The sequence below is a fragment of the Amblyomma mixtum genome, chromosome 3 (genome assembly GCF_055824585.1).
Source record: "Amblyomma mixtum isolate Tamu chromosome 3, ASM5582458v1, whole genome shotgun sequence".
Lineage (NCBI taxonomy): Eukaryota > Metazoa > Arthropoda > Arachnida > Ixodida > Ixodidae > Amblyomma > Amblyomma mixtum.
The window spans coordinates 329,890,093-329,917,857 of NC_143014.1; the positions used below are offsets into that span (position 1 = coordinate 329,890,093).

General features: G+C 45.8%; 1 protein-coding gene across 1 annotated transcript in view; it reads right to left on the reverse strand.

Moving 5' to 3' along the window:
* LOC149355925 (homeobox protein Nkx-3.2-like) overlaps positions 1–11,769 on the reverse strand; it is a 69,637-nt gene extending 57,868 nt beyond the window's left edge. The window contains exon 1 of the mRNA XM_089577717.1: positions 11,625–11,769. Within this exon, the coding sequence (XP_089433843.1) occupies positions 11,625–11,769 (145 nt within the window). The remainder of the gene's footprint in view (positions 1–11,624) is intronic.
* Positions 11,770–27,765: the final 15,996 nt, after the last annotated feature.

Consider the following 27,765-nt stretch of genomic DNA (forward strand, 5'->3'; position numbering starts at 1 on the left):
AAGTGCTTAATTGTCTCTTCGCGTCCGCAGTTCTCACATGCAGGAGAATCTGCCATAGCAACTAAATGGGGGTAGGCATTCGTAAGCGCCACCCTCAGCCATGGGCGACACAAGAGCGTAGCACCGCCGCGGGGGAGGCCGGATGGTGGATTGAGTTGCCAGGAAAGGGTCGGGCCGGTGTAAACGGCATGCCAAGTTCCAGGTGTACACCATGAAGCTTAAGTCTTATTTCGCCCAAGCACTCGTTGATCTCTTACTCCGTCGGCTCTTTTAAGGCGGAAGCCTTTAATGCCTCATCGTTGTAAGCAGAAGTTGTCGACAGAAATGGGACGCTTTTCAATTGGTCGAAACGGTCGTGACGTCACAGCGCGCGAATATCAAATGGGGCCAATTGTACTTTGGCTAGTAACCATGCAACCAATTACAGGGATCGTATAATGATGCTCCAAGTAAGTGGGAATGAGGGCAGGTAATTGCTTAATTACCTAATTAGCTTAATTAACCTTTCTAGTCAGGTCAGATAAATAAAACCGAGTAAGAAACTGGTCGAGCTCGGGAATCGAACCCCGGTCTCCGGAGTGCGATACAAGCACGCTACCACTCCGCCATGCCAGCTCGATGGTTTGGAATGAACAAAGGCGCGTCTGGTGAATACGGTGTCTTCGTTCACTCCCATCTTCCTCCCTTCCCGTTACGGCAAGGTTCAGGTGTCCACCGAGATATGCGAGACAGATACATTCCCTTTCCTTAAAAACCAATTTGCCGACGAGCAAGGCGTAAAACCGAACGGGCGATGGCGTTCTGTGGACTCCCTGGCAGCGTTGCAAGATGCTGTCGCGTTCCACTCTTAGAGGCGAAGCTTAACAACTTAACCACACATCATTGAGACAATCAGCACCACCGTGCTTAAGGCTTTCGCCTCACCGCACTTTAGGTCAACAAAGTGCCCCCTGATTTTCAGTGGTATCGGGACAATGTTCGCACTGCAGTGGGTCGATCGAGCTGCAGTATCAGCTTCGACGTATTTACTAAAGCATAATTAATGGAAGAAAAAGATTTTTACTAGCTCCAGCATCTGCTATAGCTGCGGGAAGCACCTGAGCTGGAGCAGCGGGAATAAAGGATAGCAAACAGTGAAGTGAAATGAAAGAGGTGAGGGGAGTGTTAGAAAGGATAGGAGGAGAGATACACTGTAAGAAATCTATTTACATATTAACATATGACCCTGTCCAAGTGCCTGTTATACTAGATGTCTTATCTCCGCTACGAGTTGCTCGTAGTCGGCAGGGCGTAAAGCAGAATTCAGACATTGTACATAGGACAGCTTTTGAATCGCAGAACACAGCCCATTTATGGGGTGTTTGTGCGCCGATGTACTGCACAGCCGCGCGAAAAGCGGCCACTTCTGACCCGGTGGATGTTATCCGATGCGAAATTCTTTGCTTGATACTGGCTTGTCTGGAAGGAATGACCACGGCGCAAGCTGAACTAGTAGATGAGACCGAGCCATCTGTGTATACATGACTGCGTTCACTATACCCGGCGTGGAGCTCGGAAAATGCCCACTGTTTAAAGGCTGGCGTAGACAGGGACGATTTCTTCGATATCCCCAGAATTGTAAGACACACAGATGGCTCCCGCAGACAGCACAGCCAGAGGAAGGCCGCGCCGCCGGGGTGAACTGCGATTGAAGTGGAGTGCTATCATCTTTGGGCTGCTATGGTGGGCTGCTATCATCTTTGGGAACGCAGCGTGCGGTCTCCGTACCGGTAGTGAGACAATGTGATGCTGGACAGTCCTTGTTAGATGAATTATGTGAACCCGTAAGGATTATACACGTGGAAAGCTGGGAGAGTACTTCGTGATATCAATGGTTGCAACTGTTAAGGCGCTGCGAGAGAGACACAGGCGTGTGCGAAGAGCCTTACCTTGTACAGCCTGGAATGCACGCAAATTTGTCTTGCATTTTGGAAAGCACGGGAGTACTATATCGCAAAAATCCCCAAAAATGCTCTCTACAGCTGCAGCATTGGCTGAACCGACGAGCCCCATAATTTTTCGCCCAGAAATCTCAGTAGGTGAGCGACAGAGGTTAGCTTTTTCTTTAAAAAGCTGTAAGCGGCCTCCATGATAGATTCCGGTATATGATAATCTCTAAAAAACGGTGAGCAGTACAACAGGAAATAGTATGGCCGTTGATAGCTACAGGATATGGTGTCATACATATGCGTGTAATTGCCACTAACGCACACTTCTAGGCTGAAACTCGTACACCTTGCTCTCGCAGATAGGAGGAAGTTATGGTGGCTGCCCGCTGTTTTCTTGCTCGCACCTGCAGGAGTGTCACAGAGGATACCCAAATGCAGATATCGTTGGCATGCATAGATTTATTCACGATATTAAGTATGCTGTTTGGAAGTGCTATAAGTGTCAGATTAAACAAACTAGGGCACACCCCGGTTGGAGTAATGCAGAGGTGTCGGGCCATCTTCGCATATGATAAAAAATGACCTGTTGGTCAGATAGCTTTATTTCCACCCGAACATCCGACAACCGATTCCAACAGCCTCTAGCGCATCAAGGATGGCTTCACGTGTGACTTAATCGTAAGTACCACTGGCATCAAGAAAAAGTGCGGCGCATATGCGCTTTTGGGGTTTCTAGTGCTGAACTGTGGACACGAGATCAATGATGCTATCTACAGAGGAGCGACCCCGTCGAAAACCTACCATGGCATTAGGGTATACTTTATCGTGCTCAGTGTACTTTTCAAGGCGCGTCAGAATCATTCTCTCCATGATTTTTCCCACGCAACTGGCCAAAGCTATTGCCTGTATGATGTCAGCTCCAGCGGGGCTTTCCATGGATTAAGTAATAGTATCCGCCGACCAGATTTCCGCTGGGGACTAACATGGTTCTATGAATGGTTGTAAAGGCTGAGTAGCTCTACTGACACAGCGGTTGAGTAGGTGGCACAGAGGAGCATATGTGACGCCGTCTGGCCATGGCGAAGACGATCGCCTGCATTCCACAAGGTCCGCGCCGAGTTCTTCGCGAGAAAAGATGGCATCCATCGCTGATTCCCGTGATGATTCACCTCCGGAGGAGGAGAACGCTGGGAACTCGAACAAGTAATTTAGCCCGCAATTGTCCGGCAGAAGTCAGTTGCTACTTTAATCTGGTGACGGTCTTGGTATACACCTAACGCATAGAAAGGTTGTCTTTGTTGTGGAAGCGTCGAAGCCCCCCGCACCGTCCGCCAAATAAGCGACATAGGCTTTCGAGGACCCAGAGACTGACAGAAGGACATTCAGCGCTTGTCCGACAGCCGGTCCATTCGCCGCTTGATTTAATTCTGCAAACGTCGCACCTCTCTGAGATCCGGTAAGCATTTGGCCCGTCTGTAGCGTCTTTCGGCACGGCGCTCGGCTTCCGTGCCAATGTCATCTGCAGCAAACTAGGAAAGTTTCTTTCAACCCTACCACTTCAGTCAAGATCTTGTTATGTGTCTTTATAAAAAAGACACATGTGTCTTTATATAAGAACAACGCAGCGAGCTATGGAAAGGAAAATGATAGGTGTAACGTTAAGCGATCGGAAGAGGGCGGAGTGGGTGAGGGAATAAACGCGGGTTAATGACATCCTTGTTGAAATCAAGAGGAAGAAATGGGCTTGGCCAGGGCATGTAATGCGAAGGCAAGATAACCGCTGGTCCTTAAGGGTAACGGAGTGGATTCCAAGAGAAGGCAAACGTAGCAGTGGACGGCAGAAAGTTAGGTGGGTGGATGAGATTAAGAAGTTTACGGGGACACAGCGGCCGCAACTGGCAAAGGACAGGGTTAATCGGAGAGACATGGGAAAGGCCTTTGCCCTGCAGTGGGTGCAGTCAGGCTGATGATGATGATAAAAAAGAATAAATTTTACCTTACTTTCGTCCACAGCTATCTGCGAAAAGGTAAAACCTTAGCTAGTCCCAATAACCTTCTCATCATGCGTGCCTTATAAGCAAAGCACCCACTGCTCTGCTGCCAGAGCGCCTTGCATGCCAGGCGAAGGGAGCGGCAGCGCCATCTGTCGGCGTCAGCGCAAATGGCCTCAGCGCACAGCCTTTTTCCCTCTACCCAATGCCCCTAATCTGGTACAATATATGTTATGGGGGTAACTGTAATAACGCTGAAATGGCTAGAAGCAGTAGCCGCTTTCTAGCACCAGTGTGCCAGCCTTAGCAGTTAGAGCTGTGACCCCCAACCCGCAGTGCGGTAAATTGCCACCACGGCGTGTACGGGCTAGAGGGCACAAACACGGGTTATTCGGATGAGCATTTATTGCTCAAGAGCAATACAAACAGCAACAACATAACAACCGCCGTTGGCTTTGTTTACTTCCTCTTTCGTTACTAGCGGCATGTCCCATTGCTGTGGGCTGCTGCCTTTCTCATTAACTTTCTGATTACATTGGCTACTGTATAGATTTGTGTAGAACTCCTTCACTACATAAAGGGATACTGAGATGGTTTTAGAATGAGCTAGCCTTCTAGGGTTTTGAAGTAGTGTGGTTGCTGATCAGGTCTGTGAACTTATCTTTTCGATTTTGGCTAAAACAGTAGCGCAATCACCAATTGAAAGCGCAAGGTTTAAATCTCCCGCGTCCAGCGGGAGCGCAGGAGAACAGAACAGCGGAGAGGGAAGCCACGTCCATGTCGGCCAGCGTGACGTCACGTTGAGGAGCCGGGGATACTTCGACGCACTCGAGCAAGCTTTCAGCAAGCGTTGTTTCTCGTGCTGGGAACTTTGTTCCTCGTATTGCGTGCGTTTTGACGTACAAAGCCTGTCAGCCGACCTTGAGCAACAGGTTGAACACTGGGTACTGCTCTGCGTTTGTGTTCACGAACAACTACCAGCGCGACTGTGACGTTTTCCACTCTTTTCCACAAGATCATAAGTTCGCAGCCAAGGCGCTCGCTGCTGTGACGAGGGAGAATTCAAGCCGACCAAAGCTAGCGTATAGACGCTTTACAGCGGCGTATCATGGGGGCTGCCATCTTTGCTCACGTGATCACGCCGCCATTACTCGCCTCTTGACCGCTCGGCGGGCTCGGTCGGCGTGCGCCTCGTCGCGACGGCTGTTGAGTCTGATGTTTCGGTTCCGACAGGCAGTTTTTCAGCTGATACGGTTGTAAAGGAGTGGGGAGACGACACTGTGGTTGGTCCGAAGCTTCGAAGAACATGTGAAAACCCGAATTTGATCACTTTAGACGTGAAAACGTGATCGGGCTTCATGTCGCGAAGAGGCGCTGAGCTCTCCGCCTGTTCTAGGGAACGGGTGGATCGCCTGAATGCCGCTGAAGGTTTTGCTTAGTATTTTTTTATTGTTATTATCTAAAACAACACGGTTTAATGACCCTGCGGCTGCGCAGGTCGTTGTCGTATTATGTACATGCATGCGGAGACTGCTCTAAAACGCTCACATGCAAATCGTACTCATTTGTTTACAACCTGTTAAAGGTGCATAGGCAACCTAAGATATTTTCTGATAGTTTGCTAAACAAAGGAAGGCGACAAAAATAAACAAACAAATGTTACCCAATCATTTAAGCAGGACCATGCATCAAGCAGCCTTCACAAGCTGGCATGCAATCGTTTACAAGGATTCCGCGATATAATTGTTATAACGCGTGCATGGAAGAGCGTTGACTACACGAAGTTCACAATTATGTCAGCCTGATATAGTATAAAAGTGTGGTACGCTCCATGCTCGATATGCGGACATGAAAGTGCTCAAGGTCTCGTTGGTTGTAAACAATCAGCCGGAGTCACTTCTAGTGACTGTCTCGCATGGATCGCGAGGAAGTGACAACCGCAGAGCACAGCAGCCGTAACACAAATGCTTTATTCCGATTGTGGTCCACGAAAATCGCGCTACTTGGAGCGAAGTTTAACAGTAGCACCAAGACGGTGTAAAATACACGAACTGACGGTAAGCGTTGTCCGCTCGCACGGCTATGCACTGCACAATATGCAGTAGCGGTATAGGAGCGTACGTCGTCTTTTTTTTGTGACGTTTCGGTGGCGGGACAGCTCGTTCATGCGGCTATGTTGCGCGCTTACCGTCGCAGATTTTCCAAGATCGAGACCTTTCTTTCTATATTCGCTGTCTTCCGCTGGCGAACATGTGTGTTGCGTTCGCCCGTTCGGAACGGGTGGATGCCGAACGGGCGCGAACAGGGGCAGTACGTCCTTGTGCAGTTCGGTTCCGTGAAGCTCGCAAACGATCGCATCTCGCCCCTTTAACTGTTTGTCGCAATATTTGCAATCCACAACAGAGCATGTATTTTATCTTTCCACATTTCCACTGGTGCGTCGAGGCATACACGCCGGCAACTTACGAGGCAAGTAATGATGCCGTGCTCTGAGCGCACCTGTGGCGCCATCTGGTCTCAAACGGAAGAACTGCGCGCTGTAAACGGTCTTAGCACTTTCATCACGGCGGCTGCAGGGAGAGTTTGTCCTTAATGTGATCTCTGGAGATTTCTGTCGAGAAGGTACGGCTGAACCATTACACAGTTCCTGCGATTTCTCGCGTATGAGATGCGTGTCACCATTGCCAAGAAGCGCCTATTGTAAATGTATACAAACATGCTCACTTAGCCCCTGCAGAACCTTTATAGAGGATCAAAAATGTGTCGCTCTACTCAGCTTAGGCACGGCCAGACCACCTGATGCGAGTTCAGCAAGGCTTGGTTAGTGACCTAAGCTCGGTTCGACGCGTCCAAGCAAGCAAGCAAGCAAGCAAAAAAAAGCAATGTAAAACAAGGCAAAGCAAGGCAAGCAAGCATCGAAGCTACGCATATGTAGCATATCGTTTAATCGTAGCTAAGAGATTAAAATGAATACGTACAACAGAGGTCTGTCTGATTTTGGATGCAAAGTTAAGAGAGAAATGGACACCAACTAAAAACACCAAAACACAAAAAACACGATGTTTCGCAACCTTACTCGGTTTCTTCATCAAGTTGCGGCAGCAGGGGAGTTGCAGCTAACTTTGCTTTTAAACACATCATACAGTTGACTAGCAGGTCACTGTACCTAAACTGCAGGTCTAGGAAGGGCGAACAGTTCCAAAAGAGCGATTAATATTTCTCGGCATCTGTTGAACACGCCACGACTAAAGCAGCAGCCATGTGCACGTATTTGGCATGGTTTCCAGCGCACAATGATTGCGTCACTATCCTGGGGTCAGTCGCATGCCTCGCAGTGTTAGGCCACTGCGCTTCGCTCATTTTACATCAGATTTGTGCTGCTTCATCGTTTCCTTGAAATACTTTGTTACCCCGACCTACAACGCCGGGTACTGAGAACAGGATTTCTTGTATACAACGCCTTGGGTCTTTTCATTAGGATGACGCTCTTTCGGGCGAGCCAGGAAGCCTCCGATGTTGGTAATTGGTTTGAGTATTGTTCGCACCACTGCCTTTCCGAAAATACGAGCCGAGATTGAGATAGAATGCATACGCGTCTTTCACGCTATCGTATGCTTGTGCTAGGCGTAGAATTTTTTGGTTGCGTCTTTTTTGGTTTCAGGGGACACTTGGAATGAACAAACTGTAGTAAACTTTTCCTTCGAGGTCAGTGAAAAAATCGTCGCCATACTGGCTTTTACAACACCACGGAAAGCTGCGATCTGCACTCAACGTAACGCCGGATCCATATCGGCCGCTTCTCCCGTCCTCAATGTGTCGTCACGGCCTCTTGATCAATCACAGGCGGCGGCGTGCCGCACAGTGTTCTCCGCGGCACAGGCCGTATATTTCTGCTAAAGAAGGCAATTCGCACTTGTTTTTGCTTGATTTAGATGCGATATTCCAATATACAGCGTGAAAAACTGTAGGACGTCGCTACCAGCTCAATTTTCAAAAAAGTGCTTCAGTGGCCCTTTAGACTATCTTATTCGTATAGCTAATGACATTGCCGTCTCTAAACGTATGAATTGGTCTCAACCTCTGCCTAGTTTCCTTTTCACCTCTTTTAGACAACCGCCGTTGTTTAGGGAATGCTCAATCCTCACCAGATTGAACTTCCTTACGTCGGCTACCTTGCGCTTATTTATTAACTTTGACAGCTCTGCCAGTTCTATTCTGGCTGTAGGGTTACCCACTTTCATGCTTTGCCGTTTCTTCATCAGATCTTTCGTCATTAATATACACTATCAATAACAATGTGCCCAGAATGGATCCTTGGGGGCCATCCTTTTCTATAACCCCGTGAGTAGAACAGCAGTGTTTAACTCGCACAAAGTGATACCTGTTGCAAAGATATTGTTAGCAAGTCCGAAGGTATGCCACGAACTAACTAATCAGCCAATTTATGTAAAAAAATATCCAGTCGGACACAATCGAATGCTTTCGAAAATCTAGGAATAAACCTAGGGTACATTTGCGATCTTATAAATAGTTTTCTCTTTAATGGTTATTAATGTTTGCTCCGTTGACCTTCAGTAAAGAAATCCATGTTGCGAGCGGGTTGTATTACTTTACGATATAAGTTTTCGAGCCTGATGTTTATTACATCCTCAAAGCCTTAGAAGAACCGAAAACTCAGCTAGCTGGTGCATATTGAAGATGTAAAAAACAGCGCAGCGACGACAGACAAGACAGAAGGAAGAAGAAGGACAAGCGCCTTCCTTCTTCTTCCTTCAGTCTTGTCCGTCGTCGCTGCGCTGCTTTTTACATCTTCAAAGCCTTAGGTAAAACTGGCAATGTAGAGATCGGAAGATAATTTTAGATTTCACTTTTATTGCCACCTTTGTGCACTGGATACATTCGATCTATACTTAAATGATTTAGGAACCCGCAAGTTGTAAGCATGAAGTTAACGATGGGTGTCAGGACGTCACATATGGACGTCAGTATATGTTTCAGGGGAGGTCCTTTTACGCCACCATAACGCGCTGATGCGTTATCTTCAAAGTTTTTAACTAAATCTGTGACTTCAGTGGTAGTTGTAGAATAGAAGATGAAAAAGTTCGGTGGGCTTCTCAGATTTGAGTGCGTTGTACTGGGTCATTACAATTTACAGTACCAACATTAAAAAACCTCCCATTCACTGCTGAAGCTCAGTTAAAGCCAGACTTTATTCTATAGTGGCTGCAGTTATTGCTGATGGGTCAGACTGTGTTTTCCTATTCAATAAATTATTTAGTTTCTACTAAACTTTCTTGGGGCCATTGCGTACCTGACAAAAGCTCTCAGCATGGTAATTTTTTCGCAATTTTCAGTCCTTTATTTAGTTTGCTCCAATACTTTTTGCATGCATTAAATAGATCAACATTTTTAGTTTAAATAAACCTAAAGTACATTTTATTTCTCTTCTTAATTTTCACATGCAGCATTTTATTTAACTGCGATATCCTAACCTTTTTACTTTTTATGCTGAACTCTTCCAACGGCAAAGCTACATCATAATATCCAAGAAAATTTTGATTGAAGCCTTCGTATGCCTCCTCCACATTACTCATCTCATATATAGTATTCCAGGAAGCATCATCTCTCAGTGATTTCAATTTAACCAACGGCTCTTCATTTATATTGGCGATTTCGGCTTGCACAGCCTAATAGAAAGAGAACGAAAAACAGGCAAATGGTGACTGATGTCATTTGTCAGCACACCAGACAATATTTCAGGAAATAATACATTTGTGATGCAAATGTCGAGTAAAGTAGAAGTAGTTGGAGTCACTTTTGCGGGTAAACATATGTTGTTAGAACACACATATATATTAATAATACTATTCCGTTCCCGTGCTATATTATTATCAGACATTAAGTTCATGTTGACATCACGAATCAGAACAAACGAAAACTTGATGGAAATAGGAATTCCATTAGATTTTCTAAAGACTGCCAAAAATGTGATCTGTTGCCAGCAGGTGGTCTGCACAGTGGCAACCATATATATGGGGCAAAGCTATGACCAAACATTCACCATTTGTAGTTACGATTGAAAAATTTTCTATTTCACTGTGCGGATAGCAACACTTAACATAACACCACCGCCCATGCCTCTCGTCCTAAGGAGGCCATTGTACTTATAACGTGGAAGGAAAACGTGATTGTCTTTCGTGAGCAGTATGGTCTCACTTTACAAAACTGCATCGAAGACAGACAAGCAGTCAGAAAGACAGACAAACACACAACTACTAAATGGGGGAATGGCCACTATAAGTGCTAGCGTACTAAAAAAACATGCTTAAAGTGCTCCTGATAAGCCTCCCATTAGAGCCTCTTCTATAGCATACGCAGAGCCGCCGCTCACTAGTAGCGCGTGCAACAAAAAGAGCAAAAGATCGGTCCCCCTCAGTGCTGAAAGCGGGACCGGTCCTTTAGCCACAATCCTGCTCCAGAGCCGTTCTCCTTCCCGCCGGGTGACGGCTTAATACTAATGCGTTGAAGCCAGAACAGTAAAATCAGTCTTGACAGCCTCGAAGTGGTGCATTCTGCATAAAACTTTGGCTCACAAAGTGGACATAGGTATACGTCTTTTCCTAAAGAAATGGGGTGCAACGCATATCACCTAGTGGTGCTTCAGTGGTCAATGATGTTCTTCTGCTGCCCCAAGGTCTCGGTGCCGAACCCGGCAGCGGCGGCCTCATTGAGATGACGACGAAATGCAAAAACGTCCTTGTGCCGTGCGATGTCACTACAAGCTTCAGAAACCCAGACGGTGTAGATAAATCCGGAGACCTTCTTAACGCCGGTTCTCACGGACCATGTGAAACATAATATTACAGCCAGTGCAGAACACAAGTCTAATGAATACGCTCACGCGCTGAGGATGTACGTTGGCGACATCTTTCGCGAACCCCCGGACACTACCTGGATTTTGAAGGGATGAGAAGTTCCGTATGACCCGTAAGAACGGCAGGGTAATCTTTTAAGCCCCACGCCACTCGCAAGTGAACCTAACGCACTCCGTGGCAAAGCGCGCCTTTCGCTCGCACATCAGAGTGGGATCTTAATCGCCCACACAGAATACATGGACCAAGCTTTGGCGTTGCAAGTCTCGCGTCGCGTTACGCAACGGAAAATAAAAGTCTGCTGCCGTTACGCGATAGCGCACAAGCGGCATTTGCTTGCGTAAGTATCAAACATCCATTAAATCTCGTTAGATAATTCGCCACAAGAGTATGAGTAGCGAAGGGCGATCCATATTCTGTCCGCGACTGTGCGTACCGACGTGACTAACGTCGTTAAGCAACGTGGCTAAGCAGCTTATTTCCTGACGCCAAATGCTCGGGAGGCGGCGGGAAATATATCTGACAGCGTCTAAAGAAATCAAGAGCTATTCGTAATAAATGTACTACAGCCTACTGAAAACAGCGCAAACAAGCTAATCTGAGCTTGTGCTGCATGCGCTTGGAGACTGGTTGCCGTCTACATCCGTAAGGTCTAAAAAATAAACAGCTGAGCGCGGCCTCATTCAGTTGCTGGAATCGATTATTCAAGGATAGTCTGAGGGGTGTAAGTCGACTCGAAGGCTTTCATTGACTGTATGCGTACTTTTCTTCGCGGACTAATTTTTCCCCTAAGCGTGCGAGCAGTGACAACGATGCAGGGACATGCCACTCACCCGCGTTCCGGTGGCAACGCTCGGCCCGATCCTCTCTTGCTCGCCTATGTGCCTCGACCTCCTGCCTCTTGGGCTTGCTGAGGTCTAGCCCCCGCTGGGACTCGTTCAACAAGCGGCATATGGAGAAACCCGGCGCTTCGTCCATCGCCCGTCTGACTGCCGACGCTCCGCGGTCTCCCCGCGGGGCGGAGGTGGAGCGCAGACTGGGGACGCGACTGCGGTCGGCAAAACACCGCCCTCCTAGTGGTGCTTCTTCGCCGCCAGACCTCCCGGGGCGGAACCAAGGGGAAGCCCCGCCTTGGCTCCTCCTCGCCAAGCGGAGCTTAGACTTCGCACAGCCACTCCTCCCCGCTTTGTGCGACCTCTCCGCTTGGGCCCTCTGCTGCAAATGACACGAAGGCACGGCTACTTGGTCTGTTTTAAGGACTGCAGGCGGCTAGCTTTCTATAGTTGAGAAGCACCTTAGGAAACTAGCGAGTGTTACAATCGCGATGTGCGTCTCATAAGCAAGAGATTAAAACTGAATGCGATAGGAAAGAAGCAGCTGTTCATTTTTGGAGATCAAGCGTTTATTAGTTTCGGGCATAGTCATTTTTTAGAAAAGAAGAAAACCGCTAATGAGACGACAGATATTAGCATCAAACACTGAAAATTGTTTCTCAAATTTTAATTTAGTATGGTGCATATATTTAGGACCTTTCATTTCTTGGTTTTGGTTTTTCCAGAAGGGGGTAAAAATCGGGCAAAATTTACTGGTGTAAAATTCGGGTACAAATAGGGTTATTCAGCAAAAAGGTTCATGACTAGAGTCTTTTTTTTTTTCCGGGGAGGGGGGTCTTTTGTTTCCAAGGAAACACAATTTCTCATTACCGCTCGTTTCTGTGCGGAACATAACTAAGGTACCACCGAACATTATAATAGTGTTATCAAAATGTTGTGCAATGTCACATGCTTCATTCTAACGTTAAAGTTAAAAATTAACATACAAACGTAATCAGTTTAGAAACCGTTGTTTTTACGTTCTAAAACATAATGCTTTAATATAGGCTCCTAAATGTTATTGTAATGTTGGAGTCATAACTATATGACAGCATTAAAATATAATTCGAGCACTCATTTCCAGAACTTTTCCGAGTCTTCATATAGTAAAGGTGTTTTTCAACTAGCAGCACTTCGCAACAGCATCACTTACATAGCACTTGCCGTTAGAAAAAAAAAGGACATTAAGCACATTGAAATAACATTGGACCACAGTAAATGTAACGTTGTCCTAATTTTTCCGTGCTGCCTAGGAACAGGCACTTTTGTACCTGTTTCCACGCCTTCATGGATGTTATACGCAGTTTGCACAGTGAGCGTCAAATCGCGCCAACAATACAGGCGTTTCAAAACGCTTGTCCTTTATTGGTGAAAACATTTGCTCCAGTGATTTGTATTTAGCAGCAAGTTGGGGCAGCACCAGTTAAGCTGTTACCAAAGCCAAGCCTTACGCCGCACATGTTCGTAATAAAAGAAGAGGTTAGGTGTAGGTTTTATGGTGTTTTACCTCCCAAAGACACTCAGGCTATGAGGGACTGGAACTGGTGGGCGTCGGGTAATTTGAGTCTTTAACCCCCAATGGAAATAATACATCTACCTGCATTGACAGATAGGTGTGACGCAGTTGCAAATGTGTGATTTTTACCAAAACCAGCGCTCGAATAAACCACGAACAAAAAAAAACAAAGCCAAAAGGTGAAAGCCCGATACCTCGACGATCACCGGTACAACTGCGCCCCTCCAAGGGAATTCTTTGCCGATTACGACTGCTTCACAGCAGCTTGTCAAGTGCTCCCAAGTATGAGAGCGCCAAGCATGCTGCACAGTCAGCATACGGGCAAGTGATGTGCGCAGCAACTGCGGAAGCGCAAAATTTTCGGCCCCATTTCCCACCGGTCAGGCCGTCCTATCTCCAATAGACGGCCAAAATGCGTCACATTCTAAAAAGCACTAAACAGTACAGTGGGGCGAGGTCCAGAAAAATATTACAACAAACGGACGTCGAATATAAGTGTAAAGCGGGGAGTAAAGCGATTTCGTTTTCACTCATTTTCTACAATTTACCGAGAGTTCGACAGGTTGCACGGTATAAAATGACGCAACATGACCCGCTTTGCGTGGTGCTGTAAATTCATGGTGGAGGAAATGAATACATTCATTCAGGATTTTCTCGGCAACGCAGTCACCTTTTAGTCCTAAAAGAAAGCTGGGAGCGTTTGCGAAGATGATGGATCAGTCCTGTTTCTTTTATCATTTTACACAATCTGTCTTCAACTCCCTTCCTACCGAGGGGAAAATGATCGTATTATGAGGATTTTCGTTAAATTTCCTGGGTCCACGAACTGTGAGGTTTAATATTTAATCCGGTACTTCAAAATGAAACCAAATAAGCACATTTTTTAACATCACGTCTTCCTTTAATGTGTGGAAATCGCTACCACCCGTTAAAACTTTCAACAGTGCTACTTTGTGTCACGGAAATGTCAAATGAGTTGAGTTTGAAGTTCAGCGACGTAAAAGGAGGGGTACGTTGGGAGCTGGCTCTGTAGACCAGCAGACGTTTGCGAGTGAGAGTGTAATACACTAAATATACCTATGTGACTGTTATACTGTACTCTAAAAAGCATGCGCCAGAACGGAACATCACTTGTGCACGCTGCTCGTTCACAGGTCGCTTCAACGTTACCCAAGCATGTGATGAGTTTTTCCCCCGATTTTGACCGCCCTCACATGCAGTATCCTGTTCTTAGTCCAACGTGGACTTCGCCTTCAATCTCCTTCGCATTCAGTCTTACTGCAACGGTTTCGTTCGCAAGTCCACTGCGGTATCTATACACGGCACCTAAAGCCCTACGAGGCCTGCCGATCAGCAAAGTTATGTCAATTATAACTATTGCTATTTATTTATTTTATGTGTAGTAGAAGTAATCGAGTTCACATGCAACGTTCTGTTAGTTGAATACCTTAATTGATTCATTCATAAACAACAAAAATAAAGGACTAATTAAGTGCACTTTTTATAAGCGCATATAAGAATCCTCCGAAGTAGGTATGCGTGAAAGAGCATATTGGACCACTCGCACTTTTTTATGTGCAAGAAAATATCTTTGAGCGGTTTACAAGAGTTAACAAGCGTTGCATGCATTCTTAATATGTATAATGTGGTAAGGTTCTGTTCACGCGACGCATGTCGAACTGATTTCATTTAGTTAGGCTTAGAAACGGCTGCCATGAGACTCGGTTCAACGTAAATTCAACTGAAATCACGCAACAATTAATCTGTTGACTGCGCTCAATAAAAGTTTTGTTTAGCAGATGTTGAGCAGGCTCAACATACATTGAGTTCATGTTGGTTTCCAGTTGATTCAACAAGAGCTCTACAAGGCGTCAACTGAAGCTTAAAAGTCATTTTTGTAAGACTCTCTTCAGCCAGAAAGGCGTTATACGATAAACCATTAAAAGAAGTATCCATCACTAGAGCCGCACCCGAAGTATCACAAAGGAAAAACCTAACGCAGCAACTTCGCACGAAGACGACGCTTTTGAGAGGCGATGTGACATCGACACAGTCAATTATGCTGTGGTGACGGTTGCTACCTGTGATGGGACCGAAGAAAGAGAAAGCGCTAAATTGAGCCAGTTTAAGCATCTCATTCAATGCATTCCCTGTTTACTGTTTCCTCACTGCGTCTATTTAACTCGTTAAGTTTGAACAATGGCGCAAAATACCCGATTTTGAGGAACCCAAGCTGCTCCTGGACAAGTAAAGCCGTTCATATGTTCCAACACGATTCTACTTCTGTTCTGGAATTATTTTGTTTGTTTTTTTCAAAAACCGCATGAGGAAGTAGTTTTAAGCTTCGCACGAAACATGGCCACACTGGGAGGTCGCACAAGCGTGGCGCCCAAGGTTGCGTCCTCTTCTCGCACTGACTCCGTTCATTAGCGACGGTGTTCCCGCGGTTTCGCAGCATAGACACTTGACTCTCCATGCGCAAGCAACAGCTCTGAGCAAAAAGGTGACGTCAATTTGCATTACTTTACTTCGGACCGAGAGGACTGCTCCTCAAAGCACGGACTATCGAAAGTTGCACGCCTGTAACTTCCATTTCCGCCGGTAATCAGGAGATTCACTGCTTTCAGGGCCTCTCTGAAGGCACTGGGCATGTTCTGTATGATACTGTTTCACCAGCAGTGCGAAGGACACAGTTATCCGCAACACGGCCCAGGGTGAACCTTGACACTGCACTTCGAAGTAGCTCAAAGCTCTGCGTACCGGAAAGTTTGCCCGGAAGAGTTCTGTGACTTCGAATGCTCATTTCTAGCATATTACCGCACAAAATTTATATTAGAAATGTTTTTCTCGTATTTTCCGGGTTAATATGCGAAACATTTCTGTAAGTTATTGTGCAGGGGTCCCAAGTTTGCTAATGAAAGATTTTTTTCTTTCGTAAGGAGGATATACACTCTGGTTTTTCTTTGTATCATTGAAAAGAGAATTCTAGTAGGTACACTTATATGAAGTGCCGAAATAAACAGTATTTACATTTTGGTGAAAAAAATTTCAGCTGCACCATCCTGAAATCAGCAGTTCCCTCGCGGTAAAGAATAAGTTAAATGTACTGCGTTATACATATTTCATACTTTCGCATATGGTAATTAACGAGTGCACTCATAAAAATATGAATGGCGCAAGAATGTTTTACGTAGCCTCGCTCCACTGAGAGGTACTAATCAGGGGCGTAGCCAGGAAGGGGGGGGGGGGGGGGGGGCCTATGGGGCTTCAGCCCCCCCCCCCCCCGAAATTTTTTCGAACTGTCACGCACCGCTGACCAAATTTTCAGACTAGAAAATACATTTTGGCGCGAACATTGCGAACTCAGGTTGGATTTCGTGGCAACGTCTGTGCACCTGGAATCACGTAACGCAAGGAGCCCCATCGTAGCACAAACTTTCAAGGGCCTCTCAATGACAAGCGGGCTCGCCGCGGCATCTCGCGGCGCCCGGAGTCCACGGAGCCACATATTTCAATTCCGAAACTTAATGAGTATAAAGTTCCCACAAACTTTTGACGCGAAAGCTGAACTGACATTTCAAAAGTCGTGCTTTAAATTTTCAAATCGGGAACTCCAATTAATTTATTATTCTTATAAACTTTTGACGCCAAAGGTCCACTGACTCTTTTAATCACGTACTTCGTACCATACAACAAGACAAGCCAAATCAACACACTATCTGACAAGTTTACAAAGCACGCAGCGAGGTCCGATGAGAAGAAGCGTTGTGCATGGTGATTCATTTGTGCCGTCATGCCACAGAAGAGAATATTATCCATTTTATTTTCGCGCTTCTAATCTATATTTTACAGAACTCCTCGTTTATACATGTGCTCGCTGTTGCGACAAAAATTTCGGTGCAATTACTGGCAATACATGAATACATGGCCGGTGACAGCTCTGCTACCCAGTACACTGGAACGAAGGAGTGTGTCGTTGAGATTTTTTCCTGGCCGTTGCATATGTACAAAAATGTAAAGGTTCTTGAACGACAAAGATTCATTAAAATATTTGTCCTCTACTTGCTAAATTCATGGACTTTACGCTTTTCATATCAGCGGCATGCACTGATTTGATTTGCTGGTTTCGGACTGACATAGCCCTCGACATCGTTTGATATTTTCTTTACTTCTTAAATACGCAAAAACTGGAAGCATTGGTATCAGTCATGTCTGCCATGACTTTCAAGACACACGAATGCATTCTTTTATTTAATAAAATACTTCACTTGCCTAAACAGTCCGTGGCGTTATCTAATACGGAATGACATTGTTTGGTTTATTTGGTTTATTAGGGTTTAACGTCCCGAAGCAACTCAGGCTATGAGGGACGCCATAGTGAAAGGATACGGAAATTTCGACCACCTGGGGTTCTTTAACACGCACAGCCATCGCACAGTACATGGGCCTCTAGAATTTCGCCTCCATCGAAATTCGGCCGCCGCGACCGGGATCGAACCCGCGCCTTTCGGGTCAGCAGCCGAGCGCCGTAACCACTGAGCCGCCGCGGTGAGTGCAATGGCATTGTCAATGGCAATGCAGTTATTGTAAATTCGATGAAGAGACCGCCCTGCAACATGAGCCCTCCCCCGAACAAGATTTCTCGCTACGCCACTGGTACTAATTGCTGTAAGCACGTCCTTTTAAAGTCCTTAAAATTGCCTAACATTAGTCGTCGCTAATCTGTATCTTTATCTTTCTTATTGTTTAACTTAAGTCGTATTTAACAAATGTCCCCTTATGCATTGAGGAAATCACCGTTTGTGAGTACGGGCGTAGGCAAACGACTGAACGATCGCTGCACTGCCCATTTTGGGCTGAGCAAGGGTAAAAGTTACAGGCACGGAAACACATATTCAAGTATAAAAATTCATTTGCATTGTTGGAGCGAATTTTTAGAGCTTCCTAACTGTACAAAGTAACGCGGTAGGAAAATGATAGTGCGCATGTGCATGCAGTGTTAAGATTCAGAATTTTTTACCTGAGCACCAAGCACGTGCAGTTTATATTAAATTTAACGTACACGCACAATAAACAATTCTTTGTCAAAAATTTGTGAAATCGGTTGCAAAGAAAGGAATGGCGCAGTTACTGTCTCAATTTCGGTGGACACCTCAGCGGAGTCATGAAGAAAGGAATGAAGGAGGGAGGGAAAGAAGAAAAAGTAAAATAGGCGTCGTAGTGCACTGCTCCGGAATGATTTCGATCACCAAGTGTTCTTTCAGGTGCAATTATTTTCGAAGCGCTTAAGCGTCTTTTGAATTTTTCCTTTACTATAACGCCGCCGCCGCGGGTGGGGCTTCATCCAGCGTGCTCCTGCTCAGAAGCCGAACGCACTGTAGGGTGATTTGCAAGCGCTCAGCGTGCTCTTCTCTAACACACAACGGTCCAGCGGTTTGCGCCTTGTGATCGTAGGTTCCACACCACCGCAAGGCAGTTTCGAGACAGGGTACGAGCTTTACATAGAAGGAAAACGCGCACTAGTTTCCGGGGCATGCTTTGTGATTACCAATGAACTGAGTAAGCAGCAACTCCAGCCTTCCTCGCCGCGCCTGAGCGGGTAACTGTTTCTACCCAGCAGAATGCGTATTTCAGGCACTTACCTGCTATTGGGAAGCACCATTAAATGATTGCGTTTATTAACATCTCAAAATAGCGCTAAATCATCTGCCAAGGCAAACCATGCGTGAGGAGTGGACTTTGCGCTGCCATCACGGTGGCCGCTATTTCCCAAAAATAGTATTGTGCCCAATGTATGCGGACAACACCGGGGCAGTCACATATTTTCTTGGTGATGATGATGATGGATTTTTATGGCCCAAGGGTATCTGTGGCCAAACAGCTCCGTGGCACAAGGTACTTTCTTCTACTCAAGGTGGGGTCAAAGACTCACTTCCGAAGCATTGCACCCTAAATAAGCGGGGCACCAGACCAGCGGGAATCTTGTACCTATTGTAAAACTGGTGGGAACCCGGAGGCACTGGGAATCGAACCCGGTACGTCCCACGTGCGAGGCGGATGCTCAAACCACTCGGCCATCGCTGCGGTGGCCTTGATGTATTTTCGCTTGGGATGCGACCACCTGGGTGTAAGGATCTTACATAAAACAATCAACTTCAAGGCGTTCGCATGCCAACAAAAGCTACGCATCCTGTCAGTAGTGAAACTGCAGTGCGCTAACCAACTACCCCGCTTTAAAGGAACCTTTTAGGATTAGGAGCGGCATAGTACTGGGAACAAATAAAAAATTGGGAATTTTATGGCTCGTCTTTCCTCACTTAAGTGAGATTAGATGAATCCAGAAACTGATGTGCTATTTATGCCCAAAAAATAAAGTACCAATGAAGAATTAGCACTGAATCGAGCGACCAGACCGTCAGCACTTGGGCAAGGGTAATACAACTTCTGTTTTTTATTTACAAATACTGCAGGCCCATTTAGAAAACAGGAGTGGCTATAATGAACTTTACAAAAGCTGAAGATTATACTGGGATGTGTGAAGCATCAATAAATGTCGGGAAAAAAGGCAATGAATCAGATCCACATCAAAGGCGTTTAACCCATCGCTTCAAATCTCAAAGGGTTGCATACACTCCAGAAAAGTGTCACCAGCATAACGGTGTACTGGCACAGCAGGGAGACTCTTCCAAATGGCCATCCACTTGTGAATAACATTTATATGAATTAATACGAATCTTTTGTTGTTGCATTGCTTTATTGTGGTTAGTACGTGCAAAACGTGTGTGCATATATATATATATGAAAGAAGCCAACAGCCACAGAAACCAAGGGGCACAGAGGATTTTTTTAATTATTTATTTATTTTGTGGTGTTGATCAATTAGAATATTACTGAATATGTTATCGCTTAAAGCTAATTGAATAGAAAAGCAGAAGAAAAAACAACCGCTTCGGGCCCGGTTGTTTTTTCTTCTGCTTTTCTAATCAATTAGCTTTAAGCGATAACATATTCAGTAATTTTCTAATTGGTCAACACCACAAAATAAATATAATAATTAAAAAAATCCTCTGCGCCCCTTGGTTTCTGTGGCTGTTGGCTTCTTTCATATTTACAACGAGCCCCTCATTCCCCTTCCACATATATATATATATATATATATATATATATATATATATATACAGGGTGTCCCAGCTAGCGTTCTTCACAACTGAAATCGCGTGGATGTGGTTGAGGTTTATCTAAAGCTACAGTACCATTTTTCGCTTCTCCTATTTGAATAATTAGTCGAGATAAAAAAATTAACTTTTTAAATATACCTTGAAACGTTCAGGCGTCAATAGGAAAGTTGCGCAGCTCCACAAATATCGGGAGCTCCGGCCCTTCCAAAGAGATAGACTTAGCGTGGCCGCTTTTATTCGGGAAAAACGAAAGCCCGCGGAGTTTAAAAAATACCACGTGACAGCGCGCTCCGTGCGCCCGGATGCGCAGCGATTACAGCGCTCTCTTTCGTGCTTCGTAAGAAACATCACCCGCTTCGGGCCTTTCGTGCTGCCCAAGACAGGGCTTCTCGATGTGCTTGGTTCCAGGATAAGGGCCAGTGAGTTCGGACGGGAGTTGAAAGAAAGCGCGGCTCCCGTTTCTGCAGCAATAGCTGCACACTCACGTTAGCAGAATGCATGCGGAGGAACGATGACAATCTCGTGAGTTTGAATTTGGGAGCAACATCACAACAAGCAAAGACGCATATAACAAGCCTGATAACGTCGTGTGAATTACGCTGAAAAACAAGAGCCGCGCTTTCTTTCCATTGCCGCCCGTACCCACTGGCGCTTATCTTGGAACCAAGCACATCGCGAAGCCCTGCCTTGGGCAGCACGAAAGGCCCGAGGCGGGTGATGTTTCTTACGAAGCACGGATGAGAGCGCTGTAATCACGGCGCATCCGGGCGCACGGAGCGCGCTGTCACGTGGTATTTTCTAAACTCCGCGGGCTTTCGTTTTTCCCGAATAAAAATGGCCACGCTAGGTCTATCTCTTTGGAAGTGCCTGGGTTGAACGATATTTGTGGAGCTCCACAACTTTCCTATTGACGCCTGAACGTTTCAAGCTATATTTATAAAGTTAATTTATTTATCTCGACTAATTATTCAAATCGGAGGAGCGAAAAAATGCTGCTGTAACTTTAGAAAAATTCAACAACATCCACGCGATTTCAGTTCTGATGAACGCTTAGTTTTTTTTTATAAATCTTGATCCAAGTTAGCTGGGACACCCTGATCTATATATATATATATATATATATATATATATATATATATATATATATATATATATATATATATATATATATATATATATATATATATATATATATATATGAGAGAAGCCAACAGCCACAGAAACCAAGAGAAAGAGGAGATTTTTAAAATTTATTTATTTTGTGCTGTTGTTGGATTTACAATATGGCTGAATATGTTATCGCTTAAAGCTAAATGTATATATATATATATATATATATATATATATATATATGGATCGTAAAGATAAATTGATCGCGTTATTTTGAAACGCTATGATAAAGCTGATTGGGGTCAAGAAATTGTTCCGCGGTGTGCGAGCCTTGGAATCTGGCGCTATTTCTCAGGTTAGTAACGATCGACTGACGTCAGTAAGATGGAAATATGAACAGTAGTGCTAAATTTTGAATATGCGCTATCATATCAATAAGATATTTATTATGCTGGCTTCAGATTAAATCCGCATAGCCTAACGTTAAATCATTTGGCGCTACTTCATATGTAACCAGACAGGCTAAACTATAATCTTATAGCGACCCCTAAGTAAACGTACGTAATTGTTCGATCTCGGATAGCGGTTTGGTATTCTGTACTCTACGCATCGCGTTTTTTTTATCGACCGCCATAGCGCAATAATGACTACCCTGCGGCACGCCTAAAATAATGGGGGACAAGGGGGAGGAGCCATTGTTAGTGCGCACGAATTGATAACGGTTGGCTAACAACTCTCGTATCCAATCAAGGAGTAAGTCATTGAGGGACAGGGATGAAAATTTTAGAAACATAGGTTTGTGCGGTACTTCATCGGATGCTTTTTCGAAATCCAGAAACGAGACGTCGACCGAGGTTTTAGTATTAAGGTTAGAGCTGATACTATTTATAAAGAGGGCTAGCTGAGTGCCACAAGAGAGTCATCTGCGGAAATCGTGTTGGTTAGCATAAAAAAGTTAGCAGCTAGAAGAAATTTTACATGTGACACTACAGTAAATTATGGGCTTTATTAATTTGGAACAAACACATGTCAGAGAAATGAGGGGTAGTTATTAGCACAAAACGCATTACCATTCTTTTTAAACTGGGATGACCTTCCACACTTTCCAGTCCAGTGGAACGACACTACATGAAAGCGAGTGCTGAGAAATCTGCGATCAAATGACGCTAGTTGTATTTATAGTACTCTTCAAAATTCTGGAATTAACACTATCTATGCCAGGGGAGAAAGTTAACTTCAGTGAATCAATTAGTTTTGCACTGCCGCTAGTGTAAATATTATTTCAGAATAAGTTGAGTGATGGGAGGGAGGAAAGTCAGGTAGCTGATTTCCTGGTTTTGGGGTAAATACTGGACAAAAAGTAGTGTTAAGGACATCCGGGATTTCTTGTTTAGAGAGAGGATAATCATGGTTGTGACGGAACCATAATTTTTCAGGGGTTTGGGGCTAATAATCTTCTAGGGCTGCTCAGGGTTGGTGTGCTAGATATTGCGTTAAGTCGATGAGAAAAATGAACGTTTAGTTTTCTTTGCAAAAGATTAGAAATTCCTTTCTTGATATGGTATTTCTCCCATGCACTTGGTGTATTAACGCGCTTAGCAGTCCGGAACTCTCGATTTTCTTGTTGTTAAGACGCTTTAATGTTACGTTGAACCATGGTGATTGGGATCGCTCAGTAACGGTGATGCTGGATTCTAAGTTTGTATTAGGCGATGCATCTTAATTTCAAACAGAATCCAGTTTGTTTCAACGCTTCGTTGTGAAAAGCCATGTAAGAACGTGCACGAAAATTAGCTAGTTCTTCGCTAATAGCGTTGCAGTTGTCCTTGTCAAATAGAGTTATTTTCTTATTTTTCTTACTTGAAGTTGTTAAGTGAAAATTGAATGAGGCATGGGTAACTACATGGGTTAGTGATGCACGGCGATCGGGGTGTCACGTGAGCAACAAATCCACGACATTAGACGAATGATGTCAGTCTGTCTAGTTGGTTCAGGAACAAGCTGTGATAATCCTAGCTTTAGGCATGAATTTACAAAGTAGCTTTCGGTGTTGCGTTTGGATCGCGTTTAGATAGCGTAAATATCTGCTTGAGGCAGTCCTTTTCGCTTTATCTCTTTAAGTACTCCTTTCTTTCTGCCATAAATTTCCACTTGGTGTCCTCTTGGGGACGCTCCTGCTGCGCTATACGATCCAACGGCGCCTGCTGCGATGCTTAAAATAAAAGAGACGGAGTAAGCTTTAAGCAACACATTAATAATTTGTCGTACGTGTGACAGATCACCACAGAAAGTTGGTTAAAGGCGTCCTGGCGCGAGGACACAACAGTCACAGTAGGCACAAGCTGGCCTGTTCTATCAAAGGAACTTGTCCAAAGAAAAAATCTATGTATACACTGCAAAGGCACAAGGTAAAGATAGCGCTTACCGTCAGAAAAAATTCAGGGCGCACTTTGTTGACCTAAAGTGCGGTGAGGCGAAAGCCTTAAGCACAGTGTTGCTGCTTGTGTCACTGATGTGTTGTTAAGATGTTAAGCTTCGTAAGAGTGGAACGCGACAGCGTCTTGCAACGCTGCCAGGGAGTCCACAGTACGCCATCGCCCGTTCGGTTCTACGCCTTGCTCGTCGGTAAATTGGTTTTTGAGGAAAGGAAATGTGTCTGTCCCGCATTATTTCGTGGACACCTGAACCTCGCCGTAACGGGAAAGGAGGAAGATGGGAGTGAACGAAGACACCGTATCCACTAGGCGCGCCTTTGTTCCTTCCAAACCATCGAGCTGGCATGGCGTTGTGGTTAGCATGCTCGTCTCGCACTCTGGAGACCGGGGTTCGATTCCCGAACTCGACGAATTTCCTACTCGGTTTTATTTATTTATCTGGCCTGACTAAAAAGTTCATTAGGCTAACTGGGTAATTAAGCAATGAACTAAACTCAGTCCCACTTACTTGGAGTATCACTGTACAATACCTTAAATTGGTTGCATGGTTACTAGCCGGAGTACAATTGGCCCCGTTTGAAATTCGCGCACTGCGATGTCACGACCGTTTCGACCAATTGAAAAGCGCGACATTTTTGTCGACAACAACTGCTTACAACGATGAGGCATTAAAGGCTTCCGCCTTGAAAACTTTCATGAGGCGATCCTCATTGTTACCGCTGCGGATGTCAAGAGTGCCTTCGGCTGAAAACAGAGACAAATAAAACTTGAGGAACGCATTAGGCCGCAGTAGCCAAAAAGCTCGAGAAAACTTACAAGAATCCTGTTGGAATTTTGCTGGGAGCACTTTAGTGTCATCCTCCAAAGATAGTGCTTTTTTGCGTAGGTTGCCTTCTCGCCGCTTAAAAGCCTGCGGAAGAAAGGTAGCCAGCAGACACTATCCCCCCACTTGACTTTGAAGAACTACACTTACAGATCCTCGCGTACAAGAGGACCGGGGTTCTAATTCCGGTGCCGCGCAATTCTCCACCCGATTAACAAAAATCCGCGTCTAGCTGGAATTGCATAACCAGGCATGGGGTGCCGCCTGATCTTGGTGACCAAAACCGACAACGCACTCCCTCACCAGGACACGATTAAGCCAGCCTGGTGTAGCATTTGCCACAACCTCGTATATGAACCCTCGGCCGCCAGTCCCCGGCTGCTCCGGAGCAGCTGACCAAGGCGGCAGCCATACCTATGACGCAGCGATGGGTGCTAAGTATCTCTGGCTCCGGACAGGCTGCCATTGACAACTAAACCTGGCAACGTTTAATGTTAGAACATTATCCAGTAAGGCTAGTTTAGCAGTGCCGTTCGAGGAACTAGTAGGTATTAAACCGGATATCATAGCGTTTAGTGAAGTTAGGACAGATGGGCTGTATATAGTCCTAAAGGGCAGGCGCCACTTCGCGAAAAAAGGGTGTGCTAAAAACGCACTTCGAACATATTGTATTCATTTCATAGTCATTTTGTAGATTTGTCCGCATGCTTAAATTGCAATACAAATGCTTTCTAAGTATGCTACGAGTAATATTGTTGAAAAGCAACACTACGCTAGTCACCGAGCCATTTCGTGGAGGCAATGCCATACTGCGCATGAACGAGGAGCAGTGACGTCACACGGCGCACAGCTGACACGCCGCCGCCGCGCTCGCAGTTGCGCATGCGCAAGCGTGCCGGGGTCGCCGGCACACCAGCTGTGCGTAGTGACGTCACTTGCTCCTCACGCATGCGCAGTATGATCGCGCAAGAGCACGCGAAACGGCGAGACTGTGGGCAATGTAGCTCTCGCAACAATATATGGCTACGCGCAGATGTTGCTTCCGCAGTCCTCCAGGTTTGACCAGAGCTAAACCACACCGAATTTTTTTTCGCAACTCTGACAAAAACGTCAAAAATACAACTTTCGCGCGCCTAGTATGTTTGTTACGCAATAAAGCTATACTAAAATATAGATTAAAAACATTACATTAAAAATACCCTGAAAATATGCATTTAACACATTCACTTCGGCTTAAAAATGGACTACTGGTAGGCTTCACTGGATGAGACTATTAAATGTTTTCAAGAGCAGAAGTAATGAGGAAGCGATAAGCATAAGAGACCCACCAGAGTGATCATTAGTCCAGACGTCTATGACATTGCAAGCTCAAGTGACGGAACTTCAACGGGGAAGATGTCGCCATACAGCAAATGCCGACCGAAAGCGACGTCAGTAAACAGGAAGTTCTCCAACAAACGCGATACTTGGCTTGCCTCGTATATACCCCCCCCCCCCCCCCCTTCAAAGACGACACATTACTTTGCCCGGTGTGGCGTTTATTGCGCAGACTGTAGGCCGCAAAATTGTCGCACAAGTGCCGGACTGGTCGCGTTCGGATCGGGAGGCGATCTAGAACAGAATTGCTCATGGTAACTTGCTTCAGGCATCTGTCGGGAGTCTAACTGTCAATCAGTAAATAAATACATGGGAGTTTATGGTAGCCGGTTGGCCTTACCAGTCGGGGCCCTTTCCAATGGCATGTTCGGGCCCTGAGGAGCCCAAGGCGCTATTAAGATCGACGTCAACAAGTCTCGCCGGGTGGCCGCCAGCACACCTGTTTCTACTGTGCATAGCTGCGAGCAACTTCAGCGTGATTACTTTCGGGCCTGCCGCCTTGGACCGCACGCACTGAGAGGACCCAGGTGACAGCTGACTTTAATTACGGAGTTTGCCCGGTTGGAGTACAGGACCAAAACCAGACCCCCTTCACAAAGTGCCTGCACGTGTAGAACGCCGCCGCCGCCTCGGGGAGACGAACGTTATCTTCCCCATTTGCCGTGACCGTGCCAGGGAACAAAGGGCCTCGTCTCCGGCTGCTCTTTGTTGTGCCAAGCACCGCGACAAGCTGGCGGGCATCATCTCCGACCCAAGCACGAGGAACCACCTTCTGGCCTTTTCGTGACCTCATTGTTCCGGCCTCGAGCGGCGGGTGTCTTTGATTATGAGCAGATGTCGGTGACCCGCAGAAACCTTCGACTGGCCGGAGGCCATCACCTACCGCAGTCAACGCTACCTCGACGACAACCTTCTTTCCCTCAGACTCCACATGTGACGGGGGCGTGGCCCTAAGTGCAGTGGTGTGTTTGTGCGCACAAGTTTGTGTTGTTTGTGATCTGGGCCCCTCCCACCTCGGCGTGGGCGTCCTCAACCTAGGGAATTTAGGGAAGGCGAACAGTATAAATGTCGAGAACGAATGCGGCAGAGCAGCTCTCTTCAAGCCTCTCAGAACTCACTAGAGTCTCACTTCTAACCATGATGTAAAAAGACCTAAATAAACCCTCTTGTAATCTTCCTCCCATCACCTTAACTCTTCGACTTGACGGCACTCATGTCCTGGTGGTGGTGGGAACGGGTTCGAAGCTTGACCGCGGTTCCGTCAAGCGAGCAGCAGCAGCAGCAGCGAGCTAGCAACGACTCCGAACCGGCCCATCTTCGCCAACAACTGGTGGCAGACCCAACAACTCGTCGGGGGGGGGGGGGGGGGATAGAAGCCCCAACTCCCCCCATAGTCAACAGCGCCCTTGCCGGTATAACGTTATAACGTTCTCCACACGTGGTGAATAAGGGGTGATTGCCTTCTTGCTGTAAGTTACCATAAACGAAAGGACCACACAGAAGAGGTATTTTTCACTGTTCCCCGAAATATGAGTTCGAGCAATATAGATTGATCTAGGCAACTTGAAGTATGCAGCAAATATGTTTACGCGGACTGCCCATTTGTTAGAATTGAAGAATACTTTGGACGAATTAATTTCGTATTTACGAAAGCACACACTAA